Below are 17,736 nucleotides of genomic sequence, written 5' to 3' on the forward strand. Positions count from 1 at the left end.
ACATGGTGTTGATGTTTAGAACTTCGTTCAGTTTCGTGGTTGATTGGAAAGTAAAGTCAAATTGGCATCAAAGAAACTTGTTGTGCTCAGCAAGGCAAGACGGTACTTTACGTTACGTTGGGAAATCGCCTAAAACTGTATAAGGCATAAGTTTGGCCTCACATGGCATACTGTTCACACCTTTGGGCGGGTGCTACTCAGTTCAATACCAACGCAGAGAGGCTCGATTTATCGCTGATTAAGCCTTTTTCTCCTTTGCCTATGCGTAAAGATGTTAGATCTTCAAACGCATTTTTCTGAGTTCCAGGTCGCTGAGTTTTACCTTCGGACATCATCAAAATATTGTCCGGAATCTGACCGTCTAGATGTCCAAAAATCTACAACAGCGCGATTTGAAGAATATTTCTGCCTCGTACAACAACTCTGTGGAATCCGCTTTCACCGGCGGTTTTTCGAAATCGATGAAACTTGGAAAACTTCCAGAAAAGAGCCTACATATTGAAAAATCAGAAACGCACTTTCAAAGGATTTGTCCATGGGCGGTGGTTGTCTCTTTCCTTCAGGTGAACCTGCTCTTTTGACACCTACATCATAAAATAATTTTTAAATTATTAAATTTCCTTCCCGGAACTTTATGGAACACAAAACTTTAATTTTGTAGATTTTGAGTCAATTTTATGTGTGAAGACTTAAGAGTTTTCATCAATTTGTTTGGTAGCTTAATATCTAAGTAATAATAAAAATGTATTTAAAAATACATTTTTCAGTTTACCATCCACAGACATTAAATGTAAAACTCAATTTACCGTATTGGTCTGTGTCTTTGACAGCTACTGTCTGTAATCTAATCTACATTCTACATTGACATTTATTAATTTTATTATTTAGAATTTAGATAGGCTTAGGAAGAAATTATTTTTTACATATTATAGACCTCAATGTAAAAGAATGAATAACGCACCACAGTTTTCATTACGTTGGAATAATTATGTTAATCACGTAACTGAAGCCTTTAATTCGCTCAGATTTGAAAATGATTTAGTCGATGTGACCTTATGTTGTGATGGTGGCAAAATCCGTGCTCACAAAATGTTACTATCTGCATGTAGTAATTATTTTAAACAAATTTTCAAAGAAAACCCTTGTCAGCATCCTGTGATAATATTTAGAAACTTCAAATATGAGGATCTCAATGCTATCATAAATTTTATGTATCACGGAGAAGTTAATATTTTTCAAGAACAATTAGAGTCATTTTTGATAACTGCCGAGCTTCTAGAGGTTAAGGGTTTGACTGATAACTCGGAAGATGAATCTTCCAAGGGCCAATTGAAGATCACCGAAAATAATTCATTAGATCTAAGTTCTAAATCAAGCAGACCAACTGAACTACCTGTGCCAATTTCTACAGATGAACCCATGAATCTAGCTACCTTACCAACAAGCAGAGATGAAAACATTCCACAAGACAACTCAATAGTTTCTCAAGAATCTGAGATTGATGTGATTGAACCACAACCTGAAACATCTAAACTTGACACTACAAATATAAAGCCACAGCTAAAAGTAACTACAAATATTAACAATGAGATGCAAGTTGATACTCAAAGCACTTCAGCTGAAGACTTATCTGATAAAAGTAATCCAGGTTAGTCATTTTTCTACTGTTTTAAACCTTAGATAAAGTGTAAATGATTGTTTATTTTGTATATGTTAGTAAATGATGGAGAAATACATCTAAGGTTTTATATATTTGCAGAATCAGACCTGGCTAAGTTTAGATGTCAACTATGTCCAAAAGGCTTTAAGCATCCAACATCCTTGACATTGCATAAAGACTCGCATGCAGGAAAAACACAGTGTCCAGTATGTCACCGGTCATTTTCACGATCATATGATATGAGAAGTCACTTGCAGAGAATACACCAAGGAAAACAACTAACTATCAAAGAAATAAGATATAAAAACAATAGTGATAGTGTGGCACCCAAGCAGTTCACACATAATATATAATAAAAAATGTCTGGTAATTGAGATCACCATCTCGCACAGAGTGCACACTTGTTATATTCAGATATTAAATATGTTTATAGATTATACAATACTATATTATATTTATTTACAACATCTAAAGTCACAAAAATTGCTCAGTGATTTAATTGCCTTGGTTAATTTTATACTAGTCTTACAAGAAATATTGTTTTAAATATAATTGTTTATACATTTCTTGTTTCATTTATTTTCCTTTTCATAGAAACATACAATATTGTTTTATTATAAATAAAGTAGTAAAGTAAAGTAACATCCTGTACATTTCCCACTGCTGTGATTTGGAATAGGGTGGAGAGGGTTTGGAACATATTCCACCACGCTGTTCCAATGAGGGTTGATGGAATGCACATGTGGCAGAATTTCGATGAAATTAGACACATGCAGGTTTCCTCACTATGTTTTCCTTTACCGCCGAACACGAGATGAATTATAAACACAAATTAAGCACATATATATGTATATGGTGCTTGCCTGGGTTTAAGCCCGCAATCATAGGTTAAGATGCACGCGTTCTAACCACTGGGCCGTCTCAGCTCATAAATAAAGTATTTTTTATAATTTGTACATACTATACAACAAACACTAATGTTATGATTAATATTACAGTATAGTATATTAAATTTAGAACTGAAGTATTTCTCAGAATATAATCATAAATTTTTAGAAAAATAAATATGATTTTAATTATTTGGTTGACTACATATATATGTATAATTTTTTATCCTTCTTTTTATTTGGAGGTCTTAACCTGAGTAGAGGAAAGACGAATGAAAACACGACACTAATAACCGTTTAAAAATTGCCATTGTATGAAATTCCCTATAATATGTGAAAATAAACGATACACTTTGTAGTAGCCGCAGGTTGGTAATGGGTTGGTAAGTTGGTATGCACAAAACTTCTTGGCAATTCTCTACAATGATTTGTTTATTTTAATGAAAATATTTGTTGTTCACCAATGGTATTCTAATAAACAGATATGTTATATCCATACTAAACAACAGAAAAAAGTGTGCCGCGCCGGGGACTGTTTATTTTAGTTTATTTTTACGTTTCGTTAAAAGTAAAAAGGAAAGCTTGATAAAAACAATAAGTAAAAGGGATAACTAGATGTTTTAATTACGCAAAACGTATTACTACGTAAAATGATGTATTATAACGTATTACTACGTAAAACAACTAGAGGAAAATGTCCCAATTAGGACGTTTTCTAGTCTTCACTTTTTGCGCGTTAATAACATATCTGTTTACTACATCATCATTGTTGTTCACCATCTAATTTCAAGGAAACGCAAGTTTCATAATATTTTTTTAATATGATAATGTACTAGTAAAAATTTTATGACCAAATTTCTCTATTTTTTTATTAGTTGGAAAATATAACACCAGAAAGTTATGTTATAGACGTGTGCATGTGACGTCATACGACGCAAACTTAAACAAAACAATCAAACAGTTTTTTTCAAGCAACTTATTCGTTACTTACTAATAATTAGTTTCCAAGTATTATGTTTAAAATTTATTAATATCTTATAAAGATATTAATAAAGACAAATTAGGCTATAATATAGAAAGGTCAAAAACGCTTGACTCTAAAATTCTAATAACTATATGAAATGCAATGGAAGTGTGACCTTTGACTTTTCAAAGAATTTTAATCCACGTGATATTTCTTCTTGTTAAGCTGACATTGCTTTGAAAATATATTTTTTTAAAGCGATATTAATATAGTATTACCGTTCATTATATTTTTTATTGTTATCTTTCTTTATTTTAAATTATATCAAATTCAATAAATCATTAATTAATAAATCTAATTTTAGTAAAATTTGTAGGTAGATAAAATTGTAGATTAATTTTACAAAATAATATTAATAATTTAACGATTGTTAAAAAACTTTTAAACTAAAACACTTCATCTATAATTATTAATTAAGTAATTTTTTTTTAAATCCGATTACTAAACTCTACAAATTATAAAACCATTTTATATTCTAAACTCAACTTTCCCAGCTTATACGATATTATAATTCAAGGAATTACTTAATTCTAATGAAATACTTTTGTATAAACGAAAGCTAGGGCAGGGTTGTATGTAGTTATGCATCGAAGTTCGATGCTAAGGGGAGTTTGGAAGACCTCGATCCTACCGTACGGTACGTAGTGTAGCGGGAGCAGGGGCGGTAAAAGCGGGGGTGGCGGGGTCGGGAGGTACGTTCAATACGCGCGCGCGCTGCAGATTTTAGTCACCAGTCGCGTTTTGACGCCGCTTACATACGGGTAGTGACGTATGAAAGAGGGCATTCATAGAACGCTACGATATCGCTTTTTATCCACATCTTTAATAAGTACGTATTTAGTTTTTATTCATGAAATTAATAAAATAAAACAGTGTTGTTTAACATGAAAATATTGAGTGAAATTACAAAAACCGGGAAATTAATGTATCTACTCATTTAATATTTTGTTTACATTCGATTCACATGTTTACTAGTATGATAGAAAATTATATAAGTTATCAATGAAAAAAAAACGGTGAATATAAATAAATAAAGTGATAGTTATGTGTGCTTTTGTAATATATTATGTAGTAACCGTAACATTATTTCATGAATCGGCACTTTCGAATTAAACCAAGATACAAATACATTATCAAAAATATTATCTTTGTGAATGAATGGTCACTATTAAATCGGTTTCATTTCAGTGTAATAAGTAAGTGAATATTTGATGGTGTGTCGTGAACTGGAGCGAATACAGTCTAGATTTGCTCGCGAAACGTTGCGCGGCGGCGCAAAGGGGGTATTGATCGGCGGCGGCGGCTCGCGAGACGCCGGCGTTACCGCCTGCCGCCTAAATAAAGCTCTGCATGTGTGCTGACTGCCGCCCTACGTCGATGCCGTCGCCGTCGAACCCGCGTGTCTTTCGTTTTCATGCTGTTACATATTATGATATTTGGCATATTACCTATTGTTATTAGAATTTCATCTCCAATATACTCAGATTGTTCCTTACTCAAAACTTTTGGTGTAATTCACTCATAATTTCTCAAAAAAATTGAAGACAGGGAAAAGTGGGGCTGTTTTACGATACTTAATTAAATCATTTGTTCCGTGAGTGGTCAAGTTATTTCGATATCTAATATAAAATTGTGTAAGAAATAAAGCAACATTATAGAGTAAACAGGCGCGGTCTTTTTAATTTTTATGCAAGGCCTGCTGAAAAGGTCTAAATATTTCTATTAACAGACTATGAACGACTAAATCTCTTAGGATTTTTTAAGAATAAACTATCGACTATACTATTCAGTTACTTTAATAATAGTTCTATAAATATATTTTTTAAAATAGGTACTTTATATTTATGTATATGTAATGTTCACTAACCATTAATGCACAGTAAAGTCGCTACTGGTGAATTGAGTTCTAAACATAAAAATAACATAATTCCAGTAGAATAACGACGAACGACTTTTACAATAAATATTTTGAGTGAAATCCAAAATACCCAATTACTGTGTTGATTGTTTTTATATTGATTTATGTTTGTTACAGGTGGAAATGTTAGGATAATTGAAAATATCGTTCCTGAGCAATGGCGCGCATAGTGTTGGCGGGAGGAGCATTGCTCTACGTCCTAATCTTTGCGCTCGAGACCAGCGCACTTATCCTCTTGCCACACGACGTCCGCCCTGGTCACGCTATCCGTCACTTCGTCAGCAATCATTCGCGATACACCCTGCTCGAACCCGAATATGCATCCTACTTTACTCTTCTCGACGACGGGCTTTTGATGACAACAGCTGATCTTGCGCCGCTACTAAATCAACCTCTGAACCTCGCTGTTTTAGAGCAGACTCCATTTAGTAGTTCGGCTCATTCGGTTCATCTTTTAGTTATGGACCGACGAAAAATGCTTCATTTTACCGAATCAAGTGGTTTAAATGGTGAAATTCCGGAGAATTCTCCACCAGGTACTGTGGTTGAAATTCCGCCGATAAAAGCCACTGCTGTAGCTAACGTGGGCCCTATAGCTTACAAGATTATACGAGGCAATGAAGAATTAATTTTTGCACTTCGTGATAAAGCTATGAACACGGATTCGGAAATAAGATCAGTAATAACAGATGGTGATGTAGAAATTATCGCAAAGAAAAGTTTAGACGCCGAAAGTAAGAAATTTTACGATTTAATTATTCAGGCAACAGATCTCCATGGAATAAATAAGGCGAATCTTCCTATTAGAATTAATGTCGCTAATGAAAATGACCATGAACCCATATTTGAACAAGAAATATATTATTTCGCCGTGAATGGAACTTGCGAGAGTAGCTGTCATAATGGTTCAGCGCATTGGCAAAGATTCTCGAATATAGGGAAAGTAAATGCATTTGACATTGATGGCGATCGCGTATATTACTCTGTTAAGACTCCTACAAACCTGGCAGTTATAGTACCACAAACAGGGGAACTGATTCTAGCTGGAGAACCAGATGGACATGAAGTTGAATTACAAGTTTTAGCGCACGACACAGGAACCCCGCCGCGAAAAAGTCAACCCGCTCAAGTATTTATTGAATTTATTGTCCGCGAGCAAAAAGAGTTACCAACGCTACACCGGGAGAAGAGGAGAGTGACCCGTGCTGTTCGTCCAACGAAACGTATTGAGTTCACTGAAGCCGATGGTGAAGTTGAGGGTCGTGCAGTGTTTACTCTTGAAAAAGAGACCGATAGAGAGACTTTTAAAATTCGGGACGAAAATCCGTGGGTTACCGTTGAACCAAGTGGTGTGGTGAAAGTTAAAAAGAAGTGGGACTATGAAGAGTTAGGCCCTGAGAAGACTATCGATTTTTGGGTTACTATCACCAACGCTGGAAATGGAGGTAAGTTCCATATTTGAATCTTTGCTCTTAAATTCCAGTAATGTGATCCTTATTATTCACGTTTATAGGAAATTCGAATGTTTTTCAATTTCAATTATTTATTTTATAATTAAGTTTAAAATTTCAGTTCGATTGTTATCATAAAATTATAATAAGAGATACTTAAATAGTTAATAGGATAATCAAAAATTAATAATGATTTAACGTAATCCATATCAATATATAAATTAGTATAGAATAGTTGATCCTCTTTTGTCATACCAAAATTGTTGAATAAATTATTCTGTATCAATACTATAAAAATACTATGCGTATTAATGACTCTTGTTGGCTAAAGTCCATGAAAAATAATTAAATTGAATATCCACATATTACACAGAAAATTTAAAAACCAATATACATATATGATATGATTTCATTTAATCATATAATTTATACTCTATTTAAAACATTTCTATGTGTTCTATATAATGTTATATCATTACTGAGTTATTTATTCAAACTGTAAGTGTTAAAAATATAAGCTCGAAGTGTAGGCATAGTATTGTAACCGACATTATTATGTCACACGCCCTTATAATTAATACATCGATGCGCACTAATAAAATTAGAATGTCATTTGGAATTGTGATAAAATATATATTTCGCTGACTTTTACAAATGTTACTTTCAATATTCTTAATTTAAATTAATAAACTCAATAAGAAATTTTCGATCTCTCTTTGACATCATTGTTTGAAATTTGAAAGAAAAAGACAGCACTTTTTTAGCAACATTAGTATAAGTTTATGAGCGATTCACGTAAAATATTCAAGACATATATTCTCGTCATTTCCAAATTACTTACGACGTTCTTCTATAAGGTTTTAATATTAAAGTTAAATCAGTCTAAAAGAAAATTGCTCTTCTGAGTGCTTTTGAAGAGTATGTTGACGCATCTGTAATAGATACTTTCATATGATTTGAAACATATATTATGGATATTTATGAGTAAATTGTTGTTCTAAAGAATTCTTTACACCAGAATGTTGCTGTTGTTGAAAGCAACGTGAATATTATATAGATATTAAAACGGCTTACCATTTTAAAAGCGTAACAATAGATGAAGCTTATGGCGTAAAATATTTTCACTGGATGTTAGCGGGCGCGCACGCTCGGAATGCTCCTAATGTATATTTATAAAATTATTCATATCATTGTAACAGTGAGAGCTAACCGCTTAATAAAGATTAATATAATTTTTTTAGACTTTTTTGTAGAAAAATGTCAATTTCCAATTAATAACATAGTACACACTTCAATATTAAAAGATATGCAGCGTCAATTTACTAATGCAGGCCACTGATTTATATGTGGTAAAGCTTATGGTAAACGCTCCCAGGCCCACCTGCCGTGTAGAATGGCCCACTGGTGCATGACGTCGTGTACACGGGTCCTGCGTCGCCCTGTTCACGATCTCATCACGATTAATACAATCCTAGAAAATCGAAAGTAATTCTGATTGCTTTTTTACGTTCTTTGACAGGCATTATCGTAGAAAATTTTTGGTATGTAATAACGTTTGAAGTTTATATAAATATAATGGAAGATATTAGGTGTAACAAATTTTCTCTTTTCTACTTTTAGATAGAAGTAGGTAAATATAAGTTAAGAGGAATTATATTTAAAATGAAAGTAAGTTTCATTTCGATATAATATCTATTTCTGTAGATGTAGCTCTACGTGTTTGATGAATTAAAATAATTACTATAATTTTAGCTACATATTTTTGTTTAAAATATTGCTATCTCAAAGAAGAAGCTGATGTTATATGTGGTTCATTTAAGTAAAAAATATGTAATTATTTATTAGTGGAGATACCAAGCTCAGGATTACGTGACTATTAAATGAAGTTCAGCTTAAATCCGGGCCAGGCTTAAATTTTCATGTGCTTAATTCGTTTTAATCAATTATGTATATTTTACCTCGAGTCAGACGTTAAAGACATACACCTTGAGGGTACATTCATGTGACAGATGAAATTTAGCCAAATCTTTATTCAGTATCACACACTGGAGTAGCGTGGTGAAGTAAGTACAAATATTAAATAACACTTCTCCGGGCAAATTGTTATAATATATGTTTATTATTAAAAATTTAGACACTGAAATTCGTTTTCTAGTCAGACTCAATTTAAAAGTAATTTCATTTCAAGATTTTTTTTTTATCATAAAATATTAAAATCGACAATGTGTGACTTTTAAAGTGCTCAGTTAATATTTAAAATTCAACTCAGCCTTTATATTACAGGAAACATCCTGGGCGTTTCTCTCATAAACCTGAATAATTAGTATCATATCTTGCAGTATGACGGATTAAGCTGTATGTTTATCCTTAACAGGAAATTAGGCACTTGCGTACGTTGATGGCTGTAACAGTTTTCATAACGACTATTTACATACATACATGTATATTTTATAGTAGTAATTGGTTGTTTTGTAGCCTCAGTAGACAAATTCAGTATAATTTATAATTATCTTTTTTTTATTAATAAGTAAATCTTTAAATCATTATATTTTTCGAATACTAAAAGTTAAATTATAGGTATATGAAACTGAGAATATCATAAAGTTAAATTTTGTATCTGCATATAATTAAAAATTCGTAAGTTGGATTTATATCCAACGTCCATATCCACTTATCTTGGAGTTCCCTATGCGAAAGGAAATCATTTCAATTTTTATGACGTTTGGCAAAATGTTCATTATAATTAAATAATTTTTTTGCAAGTGAAGTTGGGCTATTTTTTGTTCTATAGTATCGCTTCCTAATACCTACACACTTAAAATCGAAATAGAGTTTCATCTTCAAGATATTATAGGTGATTCATATTTACGATATACATATACTTACACTTATAGAGAAAAAATTGGGAATTTTATTCTTCACAAATATGCTTGTGATTTGTACATAATTATTTTTATAATAATTGTCGTATAAATAACAATTGTATCACAATATATGTCTTATGCTACCAAACAGGGTATCTAGCTGTCTTGTAGAAATTGCTCTTTAGCAATAACATCGCCCATTTTTACAGTTATTAGAGACTGCATATTTGTGTAATATTGCTTTTTAGTATTTTAGTGTACAGTAAAGTATAATTATTTTTTCTCACTAATACCTCAATAAAATACATTACATTGCGTTCCACTAAAACAGTCATAAGGTACGGTATTAAAAAAAAAGGAACTAAGAATGCTTTGTAGCACGAGACAGTGCACAGGTGTTCGTGAGGTTTCCATTATAAGCGTAAATCGTAGTAGCGTGGTAGAGATGCGACAGGTTGCGACCACCGTGCAGAATGCGTTGATAATCGTGGACCTGTCGCACGGCCCCGGCTATCTTGACGATTCTATACGCTATGATCATCACGACGCGATGCCAATCTGACTCTCTATCTTGTAGATTATTTTATACGATGCAAGGGAAAGGCATGTGTATCGAAACGCAAAAGATTGAAATTACTTTATACCTTTATGGTTTTTCTTACGTCAATTTATATAAATAATATCATATTTTATAAGTTAGTTTAATTTGTAATGATGGCTTATCTTTTGATGCTTTATTATATGCACTTTATGATGCACTATTTATATAAAAAATACTGGACTACATAGATATAGACTACATCTACTGCCTCGTTGGTCTAATAGTTGGTTGTTTGGTCAATTGGCCATCAAAGCCCTAAGTTTAAAACGTACGTCGAGTCGATAAAATGTTATTTGATTATATGGGGTTGATTATGTTATATTGGGATTTTTTGTAATTGAAATCTTAGAGGCAGACTGAGTCTGCAAGGTGGAAGTGTGAACGCTCCCGTGCCACGGAAAGTATGTATAGCCGTTGGTCATGCACCTGAACTCTTTACGATTTCACATCATCACATTAGATTATGATGGAATAGAGAGTGCACCTGTATTAACGCATATATTTGTTCACTGTAATATGTTCCGATCACTCTTGGTCAATTGGTCGCCAAAACAGTCAGTCAATGTCATCATTATAATTAACCTTTTAAATTAAACAATATTTAACCGATAACGCTTATAAACTTTTAACCTAAAGTATATGTGTACTATATGGATTTAAAATAAAACATTCTAATTGAGAAACTCCTTCCTTTTTTAAATCGTTCGTAATTAGTTACTGTAAAAGATACATAAATAAAGACTCGTTTAACAACAATTTTATTAAGAATAAACGGTGTCTTATGAGCCGCGTACCAGATTGTATACAAAAACATATGAATAAAATATCGCACACTTAAAAGTTTTTATGGAATCGGTACATACTAGTAATAAATTAGAAGCCCGCGGCATCGCTGGCTTTTTTTAGTGGTTGGTCATCAGGTGTTTTGCATAAAAAAGTAGACTATATACTTGAATGTAAGACTTGCTTCATAACAAATTTCAGTAAATTCGATTCAGCCTTTTGGCCATAAAAAAGAAATAGACTTCACTTTTGCTTTTATAATATTGGTATAATTATTTTTACAGCAAATTGTATTAAAATATTATACAATTGTAAAACTGTTTAGTGTTTTAGAAATAGAAAATTAAAAAAAAAAATCTTATGAATTCGATACTCCAGTGACTAGTCCAGTTGAAATCCTAAATAGTATATTTATTTCGAGGATAAGATATATTTGATCTTACATTTTATATAAAATGTATTCAAAGTACAGAAACACTTCAAAATGCTAGCTAGGCACTCAATATATTTATGACTTATAACAAACAGGTCGACAAAATTTGAATCGATAAAGCTACCGCGCGACGAGCGACCTCTCATTTCTTACATCAAATTACCGATTTTGTTACTTTTAATAGTCAAAATTATTTTTTTATATAACATACAACAACAATTTACAAGCCTGGCTGTATATAGAGCTAGGTTCACATTTCATTTTTCTAGATTTAACTTTTAAACAGTATCTTAATTCACATAGACCGAAATATAAATCGCTTTACTATCCTAATCAGAAAATAAACTCTTTTTAAAATGTTTGTTCTTTAATCTAATATGTGTATGTATACCATTATTGCACATGTGTGGAGCCGGCACGGATAGTTAGTAAATATATAAACACAAATGCTGTTAAATTTATAATTTAATATGTTAGCGTATTTTTACATAATATCCTCATGATTTATGTTTCTAGATATACCCATTGACAGCTATCTTTATCATATCACAATGTAGCCTTCATAGAAATAATATATTTTCTATAATAAAATTAGTGACTATTTAGAATGAACACATACAATTGAATGCTGCACCAGGCTACAATCGGGATTAACCGCTTACTACAAACGCTGCAGAGATCACATCCTCTCATATAATACTGATCTCAGGGTTATTGTGCTGCAGTGTTATACTCTCTAGGTATTATACTTAAGATAATTCCCACTAAATTAGAATAGTAAAATATTAACTCTGGTATTTCAAAATAAACACTAAAGTATTTTTACATTCTTCACAATTAATTTCTTTTTTGTTCGCTCTTTTGTAAAAATATCTATCCGTATCTGTCCGTAAATCGAGTTCTTAGATACTTGAGTAACAAGTTCTTTCATTTAAAAGTATATAATGATAGTGTTTATGGAATGATACTGTGAATGAGGACCGTACAATATCGAGCCTCGCAAAACATTCACGGTCCGTTTGACTAGCGTTGTTAGTTAAAGTCACGCATTCATTCAATCAATGGCAATGGGTGCGGGCGTTGGTCGCACAACAATCGGCACTGGCCAATTCCCCTCATTGTGTCCAGTCGCCACAATTACATACGCACTTCCTATGAACGACCCCACAACACATGATCCGATATCATCTGCTGTCTATTTTTTATCTTACATCATGAGAACGCATTTGATAACTTTACTTTTTTTTATCATTAAAACTTTTACGGCGTACAAGTCTTTTATTATAAATGTATTTATAAAATCAAATAAGTCTTTTATATTTTAATTTATTTATTAAAAATATTATGTAATTGTATTTTGTATGTGATATTATTTATACTACATAAAATTATCATTTTAAAACAATAAATACTAGTATTGCTTAAACAATACGCAATCATTCTAATTTAATATAACTATCTAACTGGTTACTACCAAAAAAAGAATGCTTTATTTTCATTTCTTTATTTCATGAGAGCAATAGTTTTCTAGTAGTTATAAGTGTGTTTTATAACTTCATCTATGTAAATAAACTGTTTATTTTAATATGGAAAACGTGCGAACGTACCGTAACCGTTATAGTTTCCCCACGTGGGTCAAGGTATGAGTGTTTACTGAACACTTGTAAATTGTTCGAAGGATGAAGTACCCTCATTGTCCATTTTGGTTTTGTTTTTAACGTACAGAATGTTTTATGCTTCTAGTTTCGTAGGGGCTATGCGGTAATTATAAATAGGCCAGTATTAATATGTTGTACATCAAGTACCAAGTAGGTATATAAAATATATTGAAGCCTATAAAACTTGGCATTATGATTTTAAGTAGTATAATTTTTTCTAAGGGCTATTCCATGATATTATAGATAAGTTAACAATTATTAAAATTTAACTTTTATTAAACCACCTCTTTGGCATGTATGGGTCAAATTTTGCAAATTTCAAACAATTTCCGCACAACTTATTGGCTAATAAGTTGCATACCCTTTCGGTGCTGGTAGAAAAAACATCTGCTGCACTAATTTTATTCGTGCATCCATGCATATAAAAGCCACCAATGCAGACCAAACCTAGTATTTAAAAAAAATATTTATTTAAATGTTGATATATAACGAAAAAAAAGATATATAAATGAGAGGCGTATTATCTATACTGATTTTATAAAGAGGTAAAATTGATTTGATTGTGTATGTATCTCGGGGACTAATTATAATAATAGTCCAATTCTATTCTTTTTTCACTGATAGTAGTAGTTGTAGTATCCTGTGTGTTATAGAGTATAATATAATTGATATCATATCATTATTTATTTGTCATATTTTATTAATAAACTTTATTCGTGCGAAGTCAGAGTGAGTCGCTAGTCCGTAAAAAATTAAAATATAGGTAGCATTTTGTCTTTATAATTTTTACACAGTGCGTCTGATACTCGTGAATTTTCAGATATATTACAATAGATGCGTTTGAACAGTATGGGAACAATAATTTCGTAGTCGTGACCAGTGCGTGAAGTAAAAGCACGATATATAATTAGATCTAACACGCTCTAACGTAAACAGAACACGCATCCCAGCGCCAGCTTCTCAGTCTCCGAAGATGTAGGCTTTCAATCTGATTGTAATTTGATTGCAGTTATTTGCTCGTCTTCCTAACCAGCAAAACGATACTTTAACATTTACACGCATAGCTGCAATAGATTCACAACATGTAATCATCATTTAAGAACTAATTTGTAGCGATTGTTGTTTCCTTAACGTTTATTATATACATTAACATATTCTGGTGAGAACTGTCTAAGACAACGGCCATTAGATTACGTATTCGAACGGTCGGTAGTTAAAAATAAATAAGCACACGTTAATTCCAGGTCAACGCCATTTTGATACTAGGCGTCGCTATTTTCGGGTCTTAAATTTTTTTTTATAAGATGAATTCCCTGTAATTAATAAGCCAATAAAGCCGGAGTCCAGCTTCCAGGCAATGTGCTGTAGTTGCCTCCGCTGCACTTCATAACGCATTGTTCACTAAGGAAAGGCAACTCGAGAGTCCTCAGAACCCGATTGGCATTCACAGTACACACCGCATAAAGTTCTCCCCTCGTCTGCGTTCAACTGTATATGAGAGGGTATTGCGAAAAATATGAGCTTAGTCAAGACTGCCAGTGAAGACTTTAAAGTAATTGCTAGGAATGGGCACATGTTTTTTCTTATTTTTCTATTATCACATTACATATAAATAAGGCCAGTATTCGTTTTATAGAAATTACTACGCCATATTGTTCTGTAAAACCTTTAGAGGGTTAAATAAAAGCTTAACGTTCTTCAAGAACTAAATATGAATTAGGTTTTAGAAACGTGCAATATAAAATTTATTTAATAAATTTGAACACAAAATTTTAGAAATTAAGATTTAAAACCATCATTTAAAAGAATTCAATTTTATATTATAATGCAATTCATGAATTGCAAAGCATGTCCTTCTTTGCCCTGGAATTTATTGCTATGGGAACGTAGAATTACGACAAAATGTTTGACAGTTCATTAAGATTTATTACAGCTCAGGGCAAGGTGCAATTGTTAGATTTTGCGCCCTTGGGAAATATGTAGAGGGTAAACTAATGCGATAATGGCGTTTCTGGACGTTGTTCTATCTAATTATCTTCAAAAAGAAATTTATGTCAATGTCAATTTTGCAGGCAGTATTAACTTGATAATGAGTTGTGTGGTACATGCAAGGTAGACTGGGATAGATAGATGTGGCAGCCAACTTAGGGGTTTTTGGATAGGAGTATTCACTAATTGAGCACATTTGGTGGCTCAGACTCAATTTATCAGGAAAATCATTTCTATATAGGGTTAATTCAGACAGACCTTAGAAAAAATGGATAAAGTCAGGCAATTCATGACTGAGTGACTAGATGAATTGCAATAATCAAATCCTATATATTTTTTAACCTAGGAGGTCTTAGATAACTGTTTGTGTGTGATTTTTATCTACTTATTAGAGTTTAAATAAGTACATTAAAAGCTTAACGGTTGTTGATGTTCGTGTCGTGCAATGACTATTTGGACGATTTGTCCAAGGCAATTATTTACATTTCTGTTGGCGAAAGCCGGTGGGAACTTAACATGGATTGCGGTTGTCAAACGATAAGCAAATCATTAGGAAATGAGGAAACATTAGTTTCAATTCGTTTCATCGTAGATAATATATTTTGAGTAAACCTTCAAAATAATACACTATAAAAAAACTATTAAATATATTTATATAAAAATTATCTAAACAAAAACTCAAAAGAATTTGAGTTGCGTATCTTCTTGACGATGCTGTTCGCTTTGGTGTTTAAGACAGTTTAATAATTTAACAAAAATTATGAAGAAATTTTATTTTACTTCTGAGTTATTAGCTTTGTGGCCGTCATCAAACATTACTATTATATGTATATCTTAAAAAAATTAAGTTACTTTACAGGATGTAAATATTGCATGAAGTGGTTGATGGTTATGCAATATTTACGTTTACGTCTCGAAACGGTGTGAAGTTAAAATACTCAAATACATTTTGATTTGATATTTTGATGCCACGCACATTCACATAAAAAAGCTAGAGCTATACTTATATTAAAAGGGGCCAAAATAAGTTTTTATCTCTTTATTATAGGGTATGATCTTTCGCAGTAAGGATCCATTTCAAAATATTTTTAATGGTAGAAAGATATATTATTCCTGAGCACTAAAGGTTACTAATTGTATTTAAATCGCATCATTTTCTTGATTAATAAATTGCACCCGTGCGAATCTGGGGCGTCTCGCTAGTTACATATAAATTTCGCATATCAGAGTTTTGGTACAACCGATTTATTTCCATTTACGAATCGAGTAAATCTCGATATTATTTTCCGTGAATAAACAGAATTTATTGCGAATAATGGAACAGAACACATTGCCCCTTCGGGTTTGCATTGTTGAAAGTTTAATTGCTATAAGTGAAACTATGACGTCACTGTATAACTATGTATATGTTATTTCTAACAAGCAAATTTGGTTGACAGTTATTTGATTTAGAATCTGTAAACTGAATAGTTCTAGTTTCGTCAGTTTGTATTAGAATACAGCTTGTGTTTGATATAAATTGTACCTAACAGTATTATGATATAATGTATTAGTATTTATCGCATTGATAAATAAATTAATATGCTATAAGTAAATAAGTCATCAAACTTGTCGCTGTCATGTCACTAGCTACAAGATGCGAATGAAGATGCTGCATATTATGACGGTAATAATAATTATTTTTTTTTATTTATTCTGACCAATTCAATTTTTAATTTATCTTTGAAGCATTCGAAAACCATTCGTCAACGTAAATATTAACTTAAAACCCTAGCGAATGTTAAAAAATGAAATTAATTAATATTACTTATTTAAAAATTGGGAATAAAAATAATTTTAAAAAAACTTTACATAAAATAGTGACTTAAATTTTTGGCTGCTCTTCGAACTAACGGTCACATCTAAATGCTTGTTTCATTGGATTTTGTAGCATAGCGTGAAGTTAGTCTACGCTTTTCTTTCCCAGGATATGACGTCATACATTATTAATCGCAATTAAAACCATCCAACTTTTTACTGAGATGGTTACTAAAAGTCCACATCGCAAATCAGTATAATCGAAATATCGAACTTAGATGGCAGATTTGTACAGCGCTTGTAAACTTGTATTTCAATAAAGTTAAAAAAGTTTTACTGTAGTGACAATGATTATTTTAATTTTCGAAAAATATCGTGGAATATATTAATTATTATAATAATCATTTTATTTCTATCTATCGAGATCTAGATCGCTTTTACAATAGACGAACCTTTTTTATGTTATCCCATAGTTTATTTCATTCAATACAACATTTTCAACAGTCTTCGATATTGATTGATAGGTCGTTATAAACTATAAAGTGTTAATAGACTTCTCTAACGTATCTATTTATGTGTCAGCGGTGTGTTATTTAAGTGTTCATTTTCTTTTATCCAGCATACGTTATGCCGTGTCATCAAATCACTCACATTTGGGTCGGATTCAAATC

The 17,736-nt window shown here is 31.8% G+C and overlaps 2 protein-coding genes across 2 annotated transcripts in view; both read left to right on the forward strand.

Moving 5' to 3' along the window:
* The first annotated feature begins 844 nt into the window (after nucleotides 1-844).
* Nucleotides 845-2,223, forward strand: LOC124531298 (broad-complex core protein isoforms 1/2/3/4/5-like). The gene is made up of 2 exons (XM_047105815.1): nucleotides 845-1,648; nucleotides 1,760-2,223. Exons 1-2 carry the CDS (start codon nucleotides 949-951, stop codon nucleotides 2,011-2,013), a joined length of 954 nt encoding a protein of 317 aa, XP_046961771.1. The 5' UTR covers nucleotides 845-948; the 3' UTR covers nucleotides 2,014-2,223.
* Nucleotides 2,224-4,309: 2,086 nt separating this feature from the next.
* The window catches only part of LOC124530840 (neural-cadherin-like), a 55,996-nt gene continuing 42,569 nt past the window's right edge, over nucleotides 4,310-17,736 (forward strand). The window contains exons 1-2 of the mRNA XM_047105170.1: nucleotides 4,310-4,400; nucleotides 5,607-6,934. Of these exons, the coding sequence (XP_046961126.1) occupies nucleotides 5,647-6,934 (1,288 nt within the window). The 5' untranslated portion in view covers nucleotides 4,310-4,400; nucleotides 5,607-5,646. The remainder of the gene's footprint in view (nucleotides 4,401-5,606; nucleotides 6,935-17,736) is intronic.

This window comes from Vanessa cardui, chromosome 7, assembly GCF_905220365.1.
Source record: "Vanessa cardui chromosome 7, ilVanCard2.1, whole genome shotgun sequence".
Classification (NCBI taxonomy): domain Eukaryota; kingdom Metazoa; phylum Arthropoda; class Insecta; order Lepidoptera; family Nymphalidae; genus Vanessa; species Vanessa cardui.